The sequence below is a fragment of the Drosophila bipectinata genome, chromosome 2R (genome assembly GCF_030179905.1).
Source record: "Drosophila bipectinata strain 14024-0381.07 chromosome 2R, DbipHiC1v2, whole genome shotgun sequence".
In the NCBI taxonomy this organism is placed as follows: Eukaryota; Metazoa; Arthropoda; class Insecta; order Diptera; family Drosophilidae; genus Drosophila; species Drosophila bipectinata.
The window spans coordinates 18,946,202-18,964,107 of record NC_091737.1 but is presented as its reverse complement, the minus strand read 5'-3'; the positions used below and the strand labels follow the sequence as shown (position 1 = coordinate 18,964,107).

General features: G+C 50.7%; 3 protein-coding genes across 4 annotated transcripts; 2 read left to right on the top strand and 1 right to left on the bottom strand.

Annotated features, from left to right (window-relative positions):
- Positions 1-412: 412 nt before the first annotated feature.
- Positions 413-4,825, bottom strand: LOC108125070 (lysosome membrane protein 2). Its single transcript, XM_017241080.3, has 7 exons — positions 3,688-4,825; positions 2,477-2,777; positions 2,323-2,414; positions 2,030-2,257; positions 1,700-1,972; positions 1,050-1,641; positions 413-991 (listed from the first exon to the last, which is right to left on the bottom strand). Exons 2-7 carry the CDS (start codon positions 2,733-2,735, stop codon positions 615-617), a joined length of 1,821 nt encoding a protein of 606 aa, XP_017096569.2. The 5' UTR covers positions 2,736-2,777; positions 3,688-4,825; the 3' UTR covers positions 413-614.
- A 1,298-nt stretch (positions 4,826-6,123) lies between these two features.
- On the top strand, positions 6,124-14,511 carry emp (epithelial membrane protein). 2 transcript variants are annotated; one of them, XM_017241082.3, is made up of 7 exons: positions 7,630-7,790; positions 11,359-11,532; positions 12,261-12,513; positions 12,578-12,751; positions 12,811-13,382; positions 13,442-13,563; positions 13,627-14,511. In XM_017241082.3, exons 2-7 carry the CDS (start codon positions 11,472-11,474, stop codon positions 14,005-14,007), a joined length of 1,563 nt encoding a protein of 520 aa, XP_017096571.2. In that variant the 5' UTR covers positions 7,630-7,790; positions 11,359-11,471; the 3' UTR covers positions 14,008-14,511. The 2 variants fall into 2 exon arrangements, with proteins under 2 accessions (XP_043066933.1, XP_017096571.2); XM_043210998.2 differs by lacking the exons at positions 7,630-7,790; positions 11,359-11,532 and adding an exon at positions 6,124-6,277.
- Positions 14,512-15,632: 1,121 nt separating this feature from the next.
- On the top strand, positions 15,633-17,632 carry LOC108125072 (scavenger receptor class B member 1). The gene is made up of 4 exons (XM_017241083.3): positions 15,633-16,395; positions 16,451-16,853; positions 16,913-17,160; positions 17,219-17,632. Exons 1-4 carry the CDS (start codon positions 15,793-15,795, stop codon positions 17,495-17,497), a joined length of 1,533 nt encoding a protein of 510 aa, XP_017096572.2. The 5' UTR covers positions 15,633-15,792; the 3' UTR covers positions 17,498-17,632.
- The last annotated feature ends 274 nt before the right edge of the window (positions 17,633-17,906 follow it).

The following is a 17,906-nucleotide window of genomic DNA, read 5'->3' as shown; positions in this document are numbered from 1 at the left end:
GGTCAGATCTAGGGACATAATATACCATATCTTGGCTAATATTTGTCGTATCGCAGAATGTTATGCCTTCCCGGCCTTCTATCTTCGAGTACTTTCATTCTGAATCAAAAACTGGCAAGTTGAAATCTGACTCAATTTTTCCAAATTTTCAAAGGGGTAACATCATAAATTTGGCCAAAAAATTGGTAAATTTTTGATCGTCCCATATTTTCTTTAATTTGACGTAAATCGGAGGAGCTTGAACCCCCAATTCATAAACGCCACGCCTTTTCTAAATCGATTGCTATTTGGCTGAAATATTGGCTGCAAAGGGACTGAAATTTTGGCCAAAAGCCACTCCCCATACTATAACGGCCATTTCTTGGGGCATATCCCATCCAGCATCGCCTAAAAATGTTTGGGAAAACATGGATTTAAAAATCTATACAGTTTATTACAATTTTTACAGAGTTATGTACAAAAAATAACTACAGACTAAAGGTAACTGGCGACTCTTTGTTTTAGAGATATAACTATTTTAGGATTATCGTTGGCAAATTCGAAATTTCATAAAAAGTTGTTGAAACTTTCCCCCATTCCCACCCTCCTAACTACTATCTAATGGCACTATTGATTCACAAGGCGTCCGCAGGCCGATCTTGCTTCCTTCCCAGCTGCACCGAGGAGATCTGGACGGGAGCTGGCATCATGTTCATGTGCTGGACAAGAACGATGCCGCCGCCGTTGAGGGCCTCCAGTTCGGCGGAGGACTTGCTCTCCTGGAGATGCAGCTCCTCCCGCCGGCTGTTCAGGTAGTAGACACCGGCCACTATGAGACTGAACGTGGTGACCGAGATGAGGAGCGTGCCATACTTGAGGGACAGCTGGAGGGCGTCGAGGCCGAATGTGGAAATGTACAGCGTGTGGAGTACGTCCTCCGAAAAGTCGTTTGCGGTGATCTCGATCCAGATCAGTGGTAGAATGGTGGCATTCTTCAGTCGCGCGCCCTGGTCTGGAGTAATGGGAGGATAGATTAGTGAAAAGGAAGTCGGAGAGGTGACTTTACTTACTTCGAAGTAGAGGCGTCTTGTCCAGCATTATGTTTATCTGGATACGCGAGGCGCCGCTAATGGGAAACCCAAAACGAGGGTGTATATCGGCGTAGGTCTGGTGCAGCTCGGGGTCCGGATTGATGCCCTCGAACAGGCTGTACAGCTCCGGATCGCCGGTGAAGAAGTGGGGGAATGAGGGAAAGATCGGTGCATCGCCGTAACACTTGGTGGCATTGATCACCCCGCTGGGCAGACAGAACTCCGCGTTTTGGCAATAGCACTGGTTGGCTGGGTTCACCGAGGGGTGACCAAACACGTCCATGGGCGTACGGTAGCGCAGCACGTCGATGTCGTTGTAGATGGTGACTTCCTTCTCGAACTTTAGAGGCACCTTGCGGCACAGGACCTGCAGGAAGACGTTGACGGTGTCGCGATCCTTCAACAGATTCGGTGAGAACATGGAGGGCTCCGACCCATCGATGCGGTTGCACTCCTCACCCTCCCAGTAGTCCAGCTGGGGCATCCCATTGAACTGGGTGATGATGCTGAACTTGGTGATGTCGTCCTCCCCCGTATTCAGTTGCACTGAATCGACGCTAGTGCCATTGCGCTAAGAATGGGATCGAGAATTAGTCCTCTCTACTATGCTCCCTTGGAGACTAACTTACGTTCTGTAGAAGACCGAAGCGTCTCTTTCCCATTCCCAGGGACTTCAGTTTGATTATTTTGTCCTCGTAGCCCCAGAGGAACTCGTGGGCTGTTAGGTGTTTGAAGAGCGGCTCCTTGTACTGGTTAATGAGCGCCCCCGAAAACAGCCTTTGAACGGTTGCCATCCGCTTCACATGTCCCGCCGCTGTGATCAATGGCACATTGGGCACCATGAACACATCGTGCTCCCCGATGGTGGACTTCTCCGGCAGGAACTTGTACGACTTTCGATCCTAAAGAAGCGCGAGTTAGAATTTTAATCAGTCAAGACTCCTGACAGGAATCCTTACTCTGAATGTGACAGTGAAGTTCTTGTTGAACGACACCTCATCTTTGACCGTGTGCTCTTGGTAGGTTAGTGGTCCCATATCCCTCACTTGCACCTTGTCGGCGCGTCCGGCCAGGTAGTCCTCAATGTTGGGGTAGTCGAAGATGTGGGCCTTCAGGAGGGTGTCGTACTTCGGTTCCGGGTCGAGCCAACTCTTGGCCGTTTCCGAGTTTTCGGCAAGAATGAGGTTCTGTGGGGCACATCCCAGAATAATTATTCTGTTATTACAGAATTACATAAGACCTCTGGACTCACCTCCAACATGGTGTTGTTGTAGTACTCGGTGAACCACATGACAAAGAATCCGGTCACGCTGATCACAAACAGCAGAAACATCACTCCCAGCACTGCGATGGAGAGGATAGGGTTAGTCGGGCCCAGCATTATCATCAAGAGTTGAGCTACTCACTTATCAGGGTTCCAATGTCCTTGGACGTTGGCTCTCGGTTCTGGGCCTGATTGCGCAGCCCCAGGGCCTCCAGAATCATCTGCATCACCGTTGGCTTCTCGGCTCCAGGGCCATAGGCAGAGGAGTATGTACCCGTTCCCAACCCGTTCCTCTGGGAGCTGAGTGTGTTGGATTTGGAACGTGGCTGTGCCACATGCGCTGTTGAGACTACTGGGACTGAGGGCTCCAAGGCCACCTCGGGGTCACTGGCATATGGCATTGTGAGCTCTGTGGGGGGTTGGCAATCTGGCTCTGGCACGAGCTGGAAAATGTAGTAACTTATCAGTAAGCTGGCATAAGAACTTGGGATCGTGGGAGTAAGTGGGGGTTATGTAAGAAGCTCTACCCCCAGAAGTAGGAGCAAGTCAAGGACTGAACTGATTCAAGATCGCATCACTGGGACTTCATACACGTGGCCGAACAAGGGATCCCTTCACGAGAATTTATTCTTATCAGAGGTGGTTTCTCGGGTTCATTGAACACATAGGCTCCTCAGAGATCACTATTATATAGCACTACTTTGTATCTGTTATAGGTAATAAAATAATATTAATACCTTTTAGGAGTATTAAAATATTATCAAGTGTTTAACAGCTTAATCAAACACTGTGGCTTTAATGAGGAGCAATTAGTAACGACTATTTGAAACGATCTTCCGCGCAGAGGGATTCTTAACCATGCGATCACAGAAGTTTCCACGAACTAATCGGGGCTTGAGCTGTGGAGCCTGGAGCATGTTCGAGCCCCGTCGCATTTGCCGCTTGGCGGAATCAAAGTTCAGTCTTATCAGCAGCCTTCTATACTGTAGGTACATACTTACTAGGCATTAATTCATAAATTAATGAAAACAACAGCGACAGCTTGTACATACACTCTACATTGTACATACGGGCCCAATAGAGGGCTTTGGAAACTATGGGGTAAGCTCTGATTCGCCAACCGCGGAATCGGGTCAACGGCACTCTGATAAGAGTTGAAATTTTCCAATATTGCCGTCGAACTTCAAATAGGCGAACGAACTTGAGGCACCAGATCGGATCGATTGCGAAAATGCTGATTTCGAATCTTTATGGTCTTGGAGGACCGATCTAATCGCTCAAGTCCTTGTTCTTTGTCACTGCTCCGAGATGGGAGTATGATGTAGGGTAGGCACACTCTCCTGACACACTTACCAGGTAGCTCTCGAGTTGGTAGTTGTTGTCTTGGCTGCCCGCCCCCGTCCGCACTTGGTCCTCCGCCTAGTCGCAGACAGGTGCCATTGACTGATAACGTGGAACGCTGGGAGTGAGATCCGAGTGCACTTGACTGCCACTGCCAGCTGATTTTCGGCTGTTCGGTTTCCGTGGGAAGTGCAACGAATGGAAGCGGACCGCTCTGGCTCACCAGCCGAGTTGCACCCACCGTATTGTGCTCTCCCTTATCGGACCGCTCTCCGGGTGATACTACTCTGGTTGGGTCTTCCCGAGACTGCCAAACACTTGGCGTCTTAATTAACAATTTGGTCACTGGCGCCGACTGCACTCGGAATGGGATTTAATTGAATTTTCGGCAATCCGACGGATGCTTGTGCTGGATCTTGTATCTCGGTATCTGTATCTGTGTATCTTTGTATCTGTGTATCTTTGTATCTATGCATCTATGCTGAGAGGCTCTTGTTTTGTATCTGGTATCTGGTATCTGGCCGTTCTTCTGTTGTTCTCGCTCTCTCTCGCAATCTGTTCTTCTTTCTTGTTTACTTGTTTTGTGTCTCTGTTTTCAGTTCTTTGTTCGTCTGCTGCTTCTTTGTTTTGCCTCCGATTCTCTTTTGTCTCCCCGATCGTTGTGTCGAGTCTGTTGTTGTTGCTCCAAGTGGAGCTGCCGCCGAGGTTGGAGCCGCAGCTGGAGCGCTATGGAGGCTAAAGCCAGGCTGGTTTTCCAGGGGCCCGCCCCTCCTTTCCGCCTAGAGCAGCTGTATCTGGTGTCCACTGTCCACAGGTTGTATGGCGTGCAGGTTTTACGGAAACTGTTGCGGAGTTATTATTTGTTTATCTGGTGTGGCCACCGGTTGATCCACTTGCCGCCAGGCGGGATTGCGATTAGCGAAGATATCGGGCAGTAGCTGCCCACGCATTATCTTTCTTCAGGACGGCCTGGTGAACCGATTAGATTTGGGCACGACCTGGACGCGGATTAGACTGTTACTGGATCTAGATTCTAGAACTGGCACTGGCACTCGCACTGGGTCTGGGTCTGGGTCTGGGAATGGCTCTCCGTTGGCGCTGTCGTGCGTTCTGCCCACCAAACAAGTTATTACTACGACGCTCCGAATCAGACGGAATCAGTTCGAGCTGCCAGCTGCGCAGCGCTCCTCCTTCCTCGTTCTGCGGTGTCTCTGCTGCTGCCGCTGCCTCGGCCGGCGGCTCAGCTGCGCCGCTGCCCCGGGTCTCTGATAAGCGGCTCGGTCAGCTATGATTGCTGATTACCGCCCCATGCCCATACCCATGCCCATGCCAACGCCGACTGCTCTGCTCCGAATCGGGATCTCTTGTTTACTACGTAGCAGCTTTGTGCGTGCTGGCTGCCGAGAGACAAAGTGCAAATTTAATCGGAGATGGCGTCGTCAAAACAAAGAAGTCGGGACTCCGGCGCCCGATAGAGGTGCAGCCTCCCAGCTGCTCGATGCGCTCCACCGCACATGTGCTCATTACTATCCAGTTAGGAGGAGCTGGGGGCGCAGGGCAGTCTCCGGCAGCGCGGCAGGGGGTCAGCCCTGCGCAAAGGGTATCTGCAGCAGGTAGCAGTTGCCAGGAGGGATCCAAGTACGTATGCAATGTGCTATTTATAGTTATTACCGATCACCCAAGGGCCGCACCAAAACAATTCAATTAGCACCCAAAGTACTCATTGTTGACCAACAATACAGATGCACCTACGAGAGGAGCTACTTCTCTCAGTGCACAAACCTGGAGCTCGGATACCCAGCATTCCAGAGACTCGGGACTCTAAAGACGGCAAGTGGAAACCCCTGGCGGAGTCGAGTTCTTGAACTCGGCTGCTCAGCTGTGTGCTCAGCATTTATCAGTTTAGTCAAGAGTTTGCCATTAATCCGCCTCCACCCTCCACCAGCCCCATCTCCAGCCCTAGAAACTGAGCCTCAGCCCCACCCCACCGGGTCTGGGGAATCGTATTTTGCATCAGTTGGGTGATAGCCCCTGATCTTTTTGTTTTCCTACTCGAGGCGAATGACGCGGATGATGAGACCCGATCGGTTCGTGCCAGTTAATAGCCTCCGGAGTGTCAATAACTGAAATGTCTCCACCTATAAACGGCATAGAATCTAATCTAATTACATCTATGGACTAAGATCCCCTGTTAAACTGACAGCGACTATAAATGCCTCAATTACAAAAGTATAATAGCCATTAATAGCCTTCCTGGCACTGCAACACCATTACCTAGTGATCGCCAAGAGCCATAGGTTCGCATTCCGCTGGGAGTGGATAAGTGGTGCTATCTCCCAGAGGCCCCTCTTCCTAGAGTACCGCTTACAGAATCTTATCAGCGCCGAGGGGAGGAACGGAACCAGACTGCTTATCGACCTGGGAACCGGGGATCGGGCCGTCAAGTGCCAAATATAATTTCCCCACAACACTCACACAACGGAAACTGAATCAAAAAAATCACAAATATTTAAATTAAACAGAAAGTGCTTCACAAAACCATCTGCCCCGGGCCCCGCACATGGAATCATGGATCATGAGTTTCTGTTAGCCATTTTGCTTCGTAAGTTTTGAAGACACGGACGGTGATTGACTTTGACACGAAGTCTTGGGTGGAAGGTGGGGGGACAGGGCGTGAAACCCAATTGGTGACACGCCACAGCACTCAAGTTAGCATATGTGTAGCTGTTTAGAGCCCGTTGCTGAAGCTTATTATTTATTGCATCATTTGCAGCAACAAATACGACAGTTTACATAAACAGAAAGGTCGCATGCAACCCGGCCCGGTCGGCCTTATTGGCATGCAAAGTCGCCTCGGATACGGTTCCGGCTATATCGCTATGTAGTATAGATACGACCATGTGTGTGTGGTTGGACTTGGCGGGGAATGTCAAACACATTGGGGCGATAAAGTCTTGGTCAGCCTTCCCTGAAGCTAAAGTACTACTTTGGATTTTTATTCAAAACTATAGTCAAGGTTTAGTCCGATTTCTGGTAGGGGAGACTTCTTGAGGGAGCTACCCCTCTGGGTTTCTCGACTTAATCATTGTGGAGGGTTTCCACTCTCTTACCCAGAACTCTTCCCGTGCAATGCCCTGAAGTGGGCAATTTCTTGGCCTCTGATTTTCCCCTCAGATCCAATCATTTATGCATAATGCGACTTGAATCATTACCCCAGCCAGTTGGCCAAAGCTCTGGCTCAGGTCTTTGGCCAGGTTCCGATTCTGGGCGAGGGGCAAACAAGCCTTTCGAAATGCGACAACCAAACCCCAACCATCACCATAACAATAATTTGCGATCCAGCGATTTAGCTTGGAGCTGTCAACTTTGCATACATTCTTTGACTCCAACCTGTCGTCGGAGTCGGTGTGGCAACCAACAGTGGCATGACTCACTTGCACCACAACAACAACAAAAAAGGCCAGAAAGAGCAGATATCATAATCTGGTGGTGTGGTGGTGAGGCAATCAATGGAATTTCGGAGTGTGCAGCATGGAGAGTGGACTAAAATAATATAAAAAAAAAGGAACGTGCAACGCAACGAAAGACTTCAATGCAAGGCAACAAACTTGTTTTTATCAGCCCGGCCCAAGCTTGGCTATTAGCCCGATCTGACCGAGCCGCCGGACCCCGGGGAGCAGCCAGGGCAGCCAGGGAGCTTTCATTGCAATCCGCTGCACTCGACGCCGATCCACTGGCGATCGATGCACAAAGCTCGGTGCCGCTTACTCTCGCTTTTGCTTTGCTTTTTGGTTTTGCTTTTGGTTTTTGACTTTGCTTTGTGTTTGCTTGGCATTACCTGGCCCGCTACCGATCCACCTACCTGTTTATCTGGTTTTCTCGAGACTCGAGTCGAGCTTAGCCGAAGCTTTCGCCGCCCGAGACATCTTACGTTGGGGGGCCGCTCGAAGACGGCTGCTTCAGTTACTCGGCGGCCCTGCGAGCGTTCAAGTCGTTGCCGTTTCCCGCCGGTTCTGCGATCTCGATCTTACCACCACCACTACCGCCGTTTCGCCGCCGTTCGGGCCAAGAATCTAGCTTGCACCTCGATTCGCCAAGTCCGTGCAACCGTCAGTGTGAGTGTAACTGTTTGGAAATGCCTGTGGTCTGTCCAGCCACCAGATACAAGATACAAGCTGCAAGCTGCTAACGGAGCAAGTGTGCAGCGCATTCCTAGGAAGGAGTTGGACTCTGTGGTTTTTGGCGAACCTTTCGACCAGGTCCCCAGCCCGAGCCCCCAACCCCAACTCGCAGCCAGCCAAGTCAAGCTTGCGTTGAGCAAGACCTTGCCCAGTCAGCCAAAATGAAACCACTTCGACAGCAACTCGCTTAGCAGCGCTACAAGAGCGGAAAATCATTGAATTATGTGCTTTGGAGTTTTTGATTTTGGCTCTGGCTCTAGCTCTGGCTGTGGCTCTGTGGGGTTTTTGTTTTTCTCCCCAAGTACTTGGTGCTGATTGCCGAGTTTGGCGGCGCTTCTTTCGGCTAAAACGCTGGCTGCCAAAAGCGCATCGAGGGTATATCGGGGGATACGTGCATAGTTTTATGATTACTTGTGTGGAAAAAGTGAAATTTCACTCACCGCTCTGCACTGGCACTGGCTGGCTGGCTGCCACGAAGCAGCGGCTCAAAACGAAATCAAATAAAAGTTTACCAGCCAACTACCAACTCCACACCACATCCACAACATCTACAAGATACAAGCTACAAAATCCGAAAACCGAAATTAAGCGTGCGCAGGCAGAAAACCTTAGATAAATAAAAATAAATAAATAAGGGGCCTGTGGAAGCTCTTTTTTTTTTTGACCACATAACTGTGACGATTATGTGAAGGTTGCAGCAGTAGCAGCAGACCCCAGCAGCAGACCCAGACCCACCAGTCCAAGTAAAAGCTCGAATCATCTTCATGATGTCGCTGGGCAGTATGTTGGGCTGCGGCCTCCCAGTTTATCATAAAATTGAGGTGACAATTGCCTGGCTTTGTCTTCGTCTGTTGACACATTTCACTGCGAAAGCCAGCCCTGGTGTAATTGCCAGCGAAACTGACCCACTGAAAGTCCAAGATGGGCCGCTCCACTCCACTCCAGCTCCCCCCCTTTGAACACGCTTGTCACGCCACTGACAGAGTCAGAGTCGGAGACGTCAACGTGTTTAAGGCCCGAATTTAAAATCCATTTCGTTTCGTTTTTTTTATCAAATGCAGCCCCAACAAAAGCAAGTTGAATATTTGTCAGCAGCTCGTCTACTTTTTGGGCCCGGTCAGTGTCACAGTGGCCATAATCGAAAGCCCGAAAAAACAGATCCGAAGCTGCTATACCCTGTTCCAGGTGCCAGCCTGTGATTGAGTACCCATTTTCATTGAAGATTTGAGGAATTAAATTACTTATAAACAGCTTTATTTAATTGGCGATGATTCAGAGACTGCTGCAAGTCCAGAGACTAGGCCTGGAAACAATACTTCCCTCTGCCAGAGTATTCCGTCGTCAGCGGCTCCGTAAATGGGGTCAGGGTAATTGCCACACTAAGTAGCTACTACCGCTTGTATTTATTTGTGCAACATTTAAACGCAGCGAGATTGTGAGACTGTGGAGCTCGATACCCAGATCTGAGAGCCACCTTGCCTCCACCAGTCGATAAAAGAGCGGATGTCTTAGCCATGATTCCGCTTTCAGTTCAATTCATAAAAAAAAACGTGTGTTTAGAAAGTCAATTTCTATTGAAGCTTGGATTCTGGCCAAGCCACATGCGCCGGTTGAGGCGGCCAAGTGCGATTAGGGGCGATTAGAGCCAAGATGGCTATTTCGCGTTAACCGCACCAGCAGCCAACAGCCAACAGGTAACAGAAACAGGCAACAGAAACTGCTAATTGAACAAGTGAAACCAAGCTGAAGCCGAAACAAAATAAAACTATTACATCAGTTATCGCATTTCATTGGAATGTCAAAAAACTGCTGCCATGTTATTGTTATGATCGTGTGGCAAGCTGTTTCTCTGGGGTCTAAGGTTTCCTGGCCACTCGTCTGATTTGCATACTTTGGGGGGGAATCGATACCCATCGAGCTCCCGAGGTAAACACTTTGGAAATAGCTCGCTGAGTCAGAGATCTGTGCAAACATTCGAGCCTCAGTGACTCTGATAGCGATGGTGATGCAGAGGCTTGGGCCAAAAACTAACCAATGGGCCGTAAACGAAAACAGGCAGCAGTTAGTGGCTGCTGGCCAACAGAACCCAATTAGCAAACGAAATATGGTCGTCATTGATTAATGGCAATGCCACCGAAAATTCACTTGAAGTGAAATAATCACGGGATAATTAGTATTCAATGGACATCATCGAACCCCAACAATGGTGGATCCAATGCGAGTCACAAAGCAGCGCAAGTACAAATATTTGAGCCCGGTCGAGATCGCAGTCGGAGAGGTTCAGGGCGACCTTGTGGGGTTCGGAAAGCGCAGTAAACTGGGCAAATAATAAAAAAAAACAAAAAAAAAAACACGTTGTGACCGTGTCTGTGTGCGTTGATGGGCTAGAGCGAACTCAAAGTACAAAGTTTAATGCTGTTTGTTGAAACGCAAAGTGGAGAACCACAAAGTCAGCTTTAGAACCTAAGCCCCTGCCGGTTTTGGCCAGCCGGAGTGTGGCTCATCCGGCCCGTGATAAGCACCCCAGTTTGTATGCACCCGGTAGCAATCGATCTACCAGGGATCGGCAATTTAAGAGTGTTTCTATGGTCCCGGGGCCGTGCCAGGCCTGCAAATAGCCCGGCTGGCCATTAGCCGAAGCCATTATCCAACCAAACCATTTCGGCTCATTTTATTTTCGGTTTGTTGGCCCTCTGCTTTGGCTTATGAATATGAATAATGGCCGAATGGCGCTATGCCTGGAATCGTCAATAATAAAAAAAAAAAACGTGTCTGTTTACGCACGGGCCTTAAAGATAAAAGATGCACGTATGTATCTGTATCTGTATCTGTTTCGCATTCGCGGTTTCGTTTGTAGCCCTGGCCTCGGTCAAGGTTCCTCCGGCTTCAGATTCGCTTTCAGAGCCTGGCGGCCCATTAACGAGAGCTTAATTGCTCCCAGTCGCTGAGTCGCTTCAAGGTCCGTCCCTGCCAGGAAGGGCATGTTCAAGTCGAGAGTCAGTCGATGTCGATGTCGAAGTGGAAGTGGAAGTCGAGCAATTAGCTTCACAAACTAGTTGTGCTGACGCGAAGGTTCTGGAGACAGTCCCCCAAAGTCAAGTCTCTTCGATTTGTTTTCAGTTTATTCCGCCTTTGTGCTCCGCTGTGATAAATCAGCTTTTAAACCGAAAAACGCGACAAGCCAGCGATGTCAAAATAGCCCCAAGGCCAACACGCCCCGAAACGTGTCTGAGGTCTTTGGGGCGCATCAACCCATAGGCCACAATATGCGGCACTACAGGGAGAAAGAATACTTATGACCGAGAGACCAATGCCAGTGAAATAGCTCCGATATTGAATGATTGCGTTCCCGTAATTACAGATTATAGATTATAGTCCGGATCATACTACGATTCGACGGCATAACCGGTGTGGCTGCTTATCGGATCTCTAGGTCCCCTGTCTATTTTAAAAATTAAAACAACCCGCTTTGCTTGGTATTTAATTTATTTTGTTTTTCTAGTTAACAACTGCAAGGCGGTTTACTCTTAACAACATCGACAACAACAGTCAGAGCAACAGCATCTGCCCCAGCCCCAACCCCAACTCCGACCCTTCAGATCAGGACAGATCACCATGAACGGACCCAAACACAAGCTCTGCACAAAGCTGTCCAGCACCTACCTCCGAAAGTGGTGTAAGTATTCGAAAGCTCCAACGCCCCATGATCAGTATAATAGTTTACATAACGACATTCTTCATGATCAGTCAGTGCATTTCCATATGGATTTCCGCATCGATTTGTGTAATAATCCCACATACCAGTCACCGCCCCCAGGGGGAGGCAAGTACGCAGTTTGAGGCAATTAAAGTAGCTTTTTGTTGTGGCCATAACTCCACGTGCTTGGCTCTCTGGTTTTCGCCAGAGTCCGACTGGTTAGACTGGTCTTGGCTTGGTAATATTCCTATAAATTCAGCTGCCGGGGAGGACAAACTGGATGTGGTGGATTCTTCCGATTTCCCAACCTTTCCCCTTTCCAAACTCGGCATTCGCTTTTGCGTTGTACTTTTCCAGGGAGGGGAGCTTCTGCCGCGGACGACTCCCTCTGAATCTGGTTCTAGTTTCCACTCGCCTTCAAGTGGCCCCATTAAGATGTATTTTTAATTAGCTAATAGCCCCTACTAATGGGGTGGCAAAGATCATAGAAGTACAAACAACGGCTTAAGGTCAAAGGGGCGCCACTGATTCATCCGATTCATCCCTCAATTCTGTATTCCCATTCTGTTCACTTTCGCAACATCAATATTTATAAGCCCAGTTGGCAAACATTAGCCAATGCATTGTAACTCCCCAAGGCGAGCCCCGGATGAGTCACCGGCCCGTAATTTATGCATTTTGTGATCAATTGTTCGGCTATTTTCCAGGGATTACGATCGTGGTGGCGGCGGCGCTGATAATCGGCGGCATTGTGGTGGCCTGTGAGTTCTCCGTGCTGATCGATGCCGTCGTGGACCGTATGGTGGCCCTGCGCCCCGGCGCCAAGACCTTTGGGTGGTGGGCCAAGCCGCCGGTGGAACCGCGCATCAGCCTATACATCTACAACGTCACCAATGCCGATGACTTCCTTAGCAATGGCTCCAAGGCCATTGTCGACGAGGTGGGACCCTACGTCTACAGGTAAGTGGTCTCCCGCCCTCCGCTGGAAAGCCTAATACGAGCAAGTCCAAATCCCATTCCACAGCGAGACCTGGGAAAAGGTTAACATCGTCTCCAACGACAATGGCACCCTCAGCTACAATCTGCGCAAGATCTACACCTTCCGCGAAGACCTCTCCGTTGGCCCCGAAGACGACGTAGTGATTGTGCCCAACATTCCCATGCTCAGCGCCACCTCCCAGAGCAAGCACGCGGCCAGGTAAGACCCGAGAGCCTGGGAATCCATTGAACTTGACCTACAACCCCGATCTTCCTCAGATTTCTTCGCTTGGCCATGGCCAGCATCATGGACATCCTAAAGATCAAACCCTTCGTCCAGGTCTCCGTCGGTCAGCTGCTGTGGGGCTACGAGGACCCGTTGCTCAAACTGGCCAAGGACGTGGTGCCCAAGGAGCAGAAGCTGCCGTACGAGGAGTTCGGCCTGCTCTACGGAAAGAACGGCACTTCCTCCGACCGTGTCACGGTGAACACCGGAGTGGACGACATCGAGAAGTACGGTATCATAGACAAGTTCAACGGGCGCACCCACCTGCCTCACTGGACCACCGACAACTGCAACCGCCTGGACGGCACTGACGGCTCCATCTTCCCGCCGCACATCACCCACGACCGAGTGCTCTATGTCTACGACAAGGACCTGTGCCGCCTGCTGCCCCTGGTCTTCGAGAAGGAAGTGGAGACCTCCAACGAGGTGCCCGGCTACCGCTTCACCCCGCCGGAGTGGGTCTTTGCCGACGTGGACACCCACCCAGACAACATGTGCTTCTGCCCGGCCGGCAAGCCCTCGTGCTCGCCCAACGGACTCTTCAACGTGTCGCTGTGTCAATACGGTATGCAGAATGAGACTATAACCTGGTAGGATGAATCACTAATCTTCCGTTTCCCAAAGATTCTCCCATTATGCTGAGCTTCCCCCACTTCTACCTGGCCGATGACAGCCTTAGGACTCAAGTGGACGGCATCTCGCCGCCCCAGAAGGAGAAGCATCAGTTCTTCTTCGACGTGCAGCCTGTAAGAGTCCCAGCTTGGAGATCTTTATGTCCCTCCTTTTAATACCGATTTCCGTATTCGCAGAAAATGGGAACTACGCTGCGAGTGCGCGCCCGTATCCAGATCAATCTGGCCGTGAGCCAGGTGTTCGACATCAAGCAGGTGGCCAACTTCCCGGACATCATCTTCCCCATCCTCTGGTTCGAGGAGGGCATCGATAGCCTGCCCGACGAGGTCACCGACCTGATGCGCTTCGCCGAGCAGGTGCCGCCCAAGATTCGTGTGGGCCTCATCATCGGCCTGTGCGCCCTGGGGGTGATCCTGCTCCTCCTCTCGACGTTCTGCCTCATCCGCAACTCGCACCGGCAGAGCACCCTGCACCTGGAGGGCTCAAACTACCTGGCCACCGCCCAGGTGGACATGAACAAGAAGCAGAACAAGGACAACCAACCCGCCAGATACTAGATGCCGCACCTTCTAGTCGCAGCCGTCGGTGGCAGTCGGGTCCCTGGGTGTCTTAGATTAGCTTAAGCCTTAGTTGGAAACCATTGGGATTCCCATTTCCATTCCCAATACCATGGCCATTCGCCCGGGGTCCAACTGGCCCGGGCAGGATGCGTCTCTGTAGTCTAGAAAAAATGGAGCTGGGAGACTTGTATGTATTTGTATGTCTATGTGTATCTGTAATCTGTAATCCGTAATTTGTAATCTGTAATCTGTATCTGTATCTATTGTATTGTATGTAGGTTATTGTTGTAAGTATCGTTATGAAAATTGAAAAAAATTGATGTGTAGTCTTATGAAACAGTCGTGATCGCTTAAGGCTCAAAGCTTCGACTCAGACTCCGATTTGTTATACCAAACAGAAGCCGATCCCAGACCCCCGCTTAAAATTGTATGTCTAGACTCGAGTCAGTTGTCACAAAACCCCGAAACGTTTCTCAAATAAACTGAATGATCCGTCCTCCATACGAATGTGCTTCATTAGGCCGTAAAGGCTTACCATCCTATAAATACATAATTCTGTCTAATGTCTACAATAAATTACGATATTATTTTAATTAGACATTTGGCCGAAACCGCTTATTTCCGATCCATCTAGGGCATGAATGATGGTTCTCCGTGAATGGTTTCAGATCGATATGATAAGGGGTTCCTAGAATTCAGTGCTTGGACGTGTGGTTTCGAAAGTCTCCAAAAAGTATGCAACTGGAAAGCTGTCTGCGAGCTGACTTCAAGCCGGAAAACGTCCCATCATTACACAGACTGGGACCTGGTTTGTTGGGTTTCTCTGCAAAAAGAACAACACAATAATAAATATTTTAAGCTACAAATATTAAATCTCTGTTTAATGGAGGTCTCCCCCATTCTTAATAAAAGTAAACAAGCCATTAACACGTAATAATCAATTCACTTTCGCTTAAGCACTTTCGTTATCAACTTTGGTCGCATTTTATAGTTATGCCAGCACCAATTTCCCGCCGAACTTTGGATTTCCAGAGCAGAAGCCACTAAAGACAGCGGCCAGACCGGATTCTGCCGCACGGATGAGATGCCATTAAGATGTCTCCTGCACTCCGGACGAGATCGACCGGCCGGCAGAAGCCGCATTTTAATGGCCAGTCATTTGTCCGCTGCTGCACGGTCGGCTGCCCGCGGACTGATAAGCCGCTCGGTCTGTGCCCGTCTGATCCTGATAAGGCGACCTCCGCCGCAGCCGGGTTAGCAGAGACGTAGATCAAGTGCAGGGCAACCACACCTGCCGATGGAGGTCCGCGGAGGACCCCCTGTGGCAGCCAGCTGAGGTTGCTGGCGGAGGGCGGCAGCAGCCTGCCGGGGGGACAGGGCAGAAGGAAGCGCCTCATCATCCCTCGGAACCAATATCAATTGCCATTTGCGTAATGTCTATTCGCGGGTCAGAGTTGCCCTGTTATCGCCGTTAATCCCCAGAGAGGCCAGCGGAGAAAATCTGGAAGCTCCCGCCGAGACGCGGCTGATAGCCTTTCTGCTATTTGATTTTGTACACTTTGTTTTCATTCGGCTTGGACTCACGCCCAACGAGACGCTAGGAGGGGACTCTCGGACGGAGGCGGCGGCGGACGGGCTGGGCCGTGGTGGTGATAAGCCAGTGTAAAGCATTCTGCCGAAAGCCCTGATTTTCGACTCAAACGGATCGCGTGTTTTCTGACGATCGGACGTGAATTAGTCTACTAAGTTCCACCTCCGTCCCGAGCATCCAAAGAACCCATCATGAAGCTCATGCAGTGGGTGAAAACAGTGCTCTGCCTGATCCTCGCAGGACTCAGCACCTACCTGTTCGTGGTGTCCCTCGGCGTGGACTACCAGATCTTGGTGGCGGAGCAGCACGTCCGATTCCGCCAGGAGATGCCCACCATGGACAGCTGGATCAACTCCCCGTTCGGAGTGCTCAAGAGCTACGTCTTCAACGTGACCAATGCCGCCGAGTTTGAGAGCGGCCGGGACAAGAAGCTGAAGATCCAGGAGATCGGCCCCATCACCTACAAGGTCGTGGGGTACAACGACATCTTGGAGCGGAACGAGACTCACGTAACGTACTCGAAGCATCGCTACCGGGTCGTGGAGTTCCTGCCCGAGGAGAGTATTGCTCCGGATGTGCTCAGTTGGAATATTACGTCCGTTAATTCGGTACTCTTGGGGGCAGCAGCGAAGCTTAGGCCAATGATGGCCTTTGGCTACGATCTGATCCTTATCAATGAGAAGGAGTTCCTTACCAACACAATCCACTGGTTCCTCTGGGAGCTTACGAGTGTCTTTCTCAAAAGTGTCACCATGGTGACTACGATGTCCGCCAATGTGGCGGTGCTGCACAATGTAAGTGGGTTTCCTCTTTCCCGGCATTCTAATCTCGCCAGTTTTCCACCGCCAGGCTCTCAAGGACAAGGAGGAGATCTACACGGTGAAGATCGGACCGGAGCATGGTCTCGAGAACTTCTTTCGGGTCGAAACTCTCAACGGCCACCAGATCATCAAGGAGCAGCAGGAACGTTTGGGCGATTTCGACTCATCCGAGTGCCCCTTTAATGTGACTGGTGCCCTGGACAACTCCCTGTATCCGCCTTTTGTGCAGCCGGACACACCCCTTGAGATTGTGGCCTCAGAGTCCTGCCGCGTCCTTCCGCTCACGTACCTGGGAACTGAGAGATACGGAGGCTTCGACACTTACAGACTCACCCTGTTGAAGGAACACCAGAAGCCGCCACCATGTCTGGCCGACAGCTACCTCTACCATCTGCCTGACGGCATGTTCGACGTCTCCAAGTGTGTGATAAGTGAGTGGCCCAAGATTTGAGGTTTTCCTAGTTATTTACGGTTTTCGTCCCCCCTGAAGACGGGGCCCCCTCGGCCTTCTCGATGCCGCACTTCTACGGCAGCAGCTACAACTGGAGCAAGCACTACGAGGGCTACACGCCCAACGCCGAACAGCACCAGCCGTACATCCTGCTGGAGCCCGTCACGGGTATACCGGTGTCGGAGAAGTATCGTTTCCAGTCCAACATCCCAGTTCCGGATCTCGCATTTGGGGGCCGCCTGAGGAAGTACAGTAACATGATGCTGCCCAGTTTCTGGTATGAGTTTGTAAGTATCGCCCATCCCGATCCCAAGTCCAGCCACACTCATCACCTGTCTCTTTCAGGATATGGGTGAGCTGCCGGGAATCGTAAAGGTCCTCATGTGGATCAACGTGAATGTGGTGCCCCACATGCAGCCCTGGTGCATGGCGTTCCTGGTCCTGCTGGCCGTGTGGAGCGCCTTCAAGGCCATCCGGGTGATCTGGGGCGATCTCAGCTACGTGGAGTTCTACCGCAAGTTGTGCGGCGACGGCACCAGCGGTGTCATGTTGGAAACAAAGTTCCAGCCGACCGCTCCCGTCCCTGCGCCACCCGGGCAGCTCAGTGACCTGGCTGTCAAATAGTGCCTGTCTGGCGGAATAGTGCCTAGACCGGACCGTGTATATACTTATGTATGCCATAGACTTAGGCTAGAAGGTGCCACTACTGCTGATGCACTATCAGCGGCGTGGTTGCGCAATATACGATTAAGTTGAAAATTGAATGTGCCTCATTTCACCTTATCTGTCAGTCCGAATCGGCCAGACGCTGGCGAGTCTTCTTCCTGCTCTCCCTCGAGCAGGTCATCCGCCGCAGGGCCACCTCCCTCCCTCCCTCCATTCCTTCCAGGTGCGGCTTAGGCTTAGTGGTTTGAGGTCGCGTCGAAACGCCATGCCTTTGTACTGCCGCACAGCTCACAGACCCAATCCCCCGTGACAATGAAAACTTGGGCACGTACCAGCCAAAGATTTATTTATTTTGCGTTTTATTCAA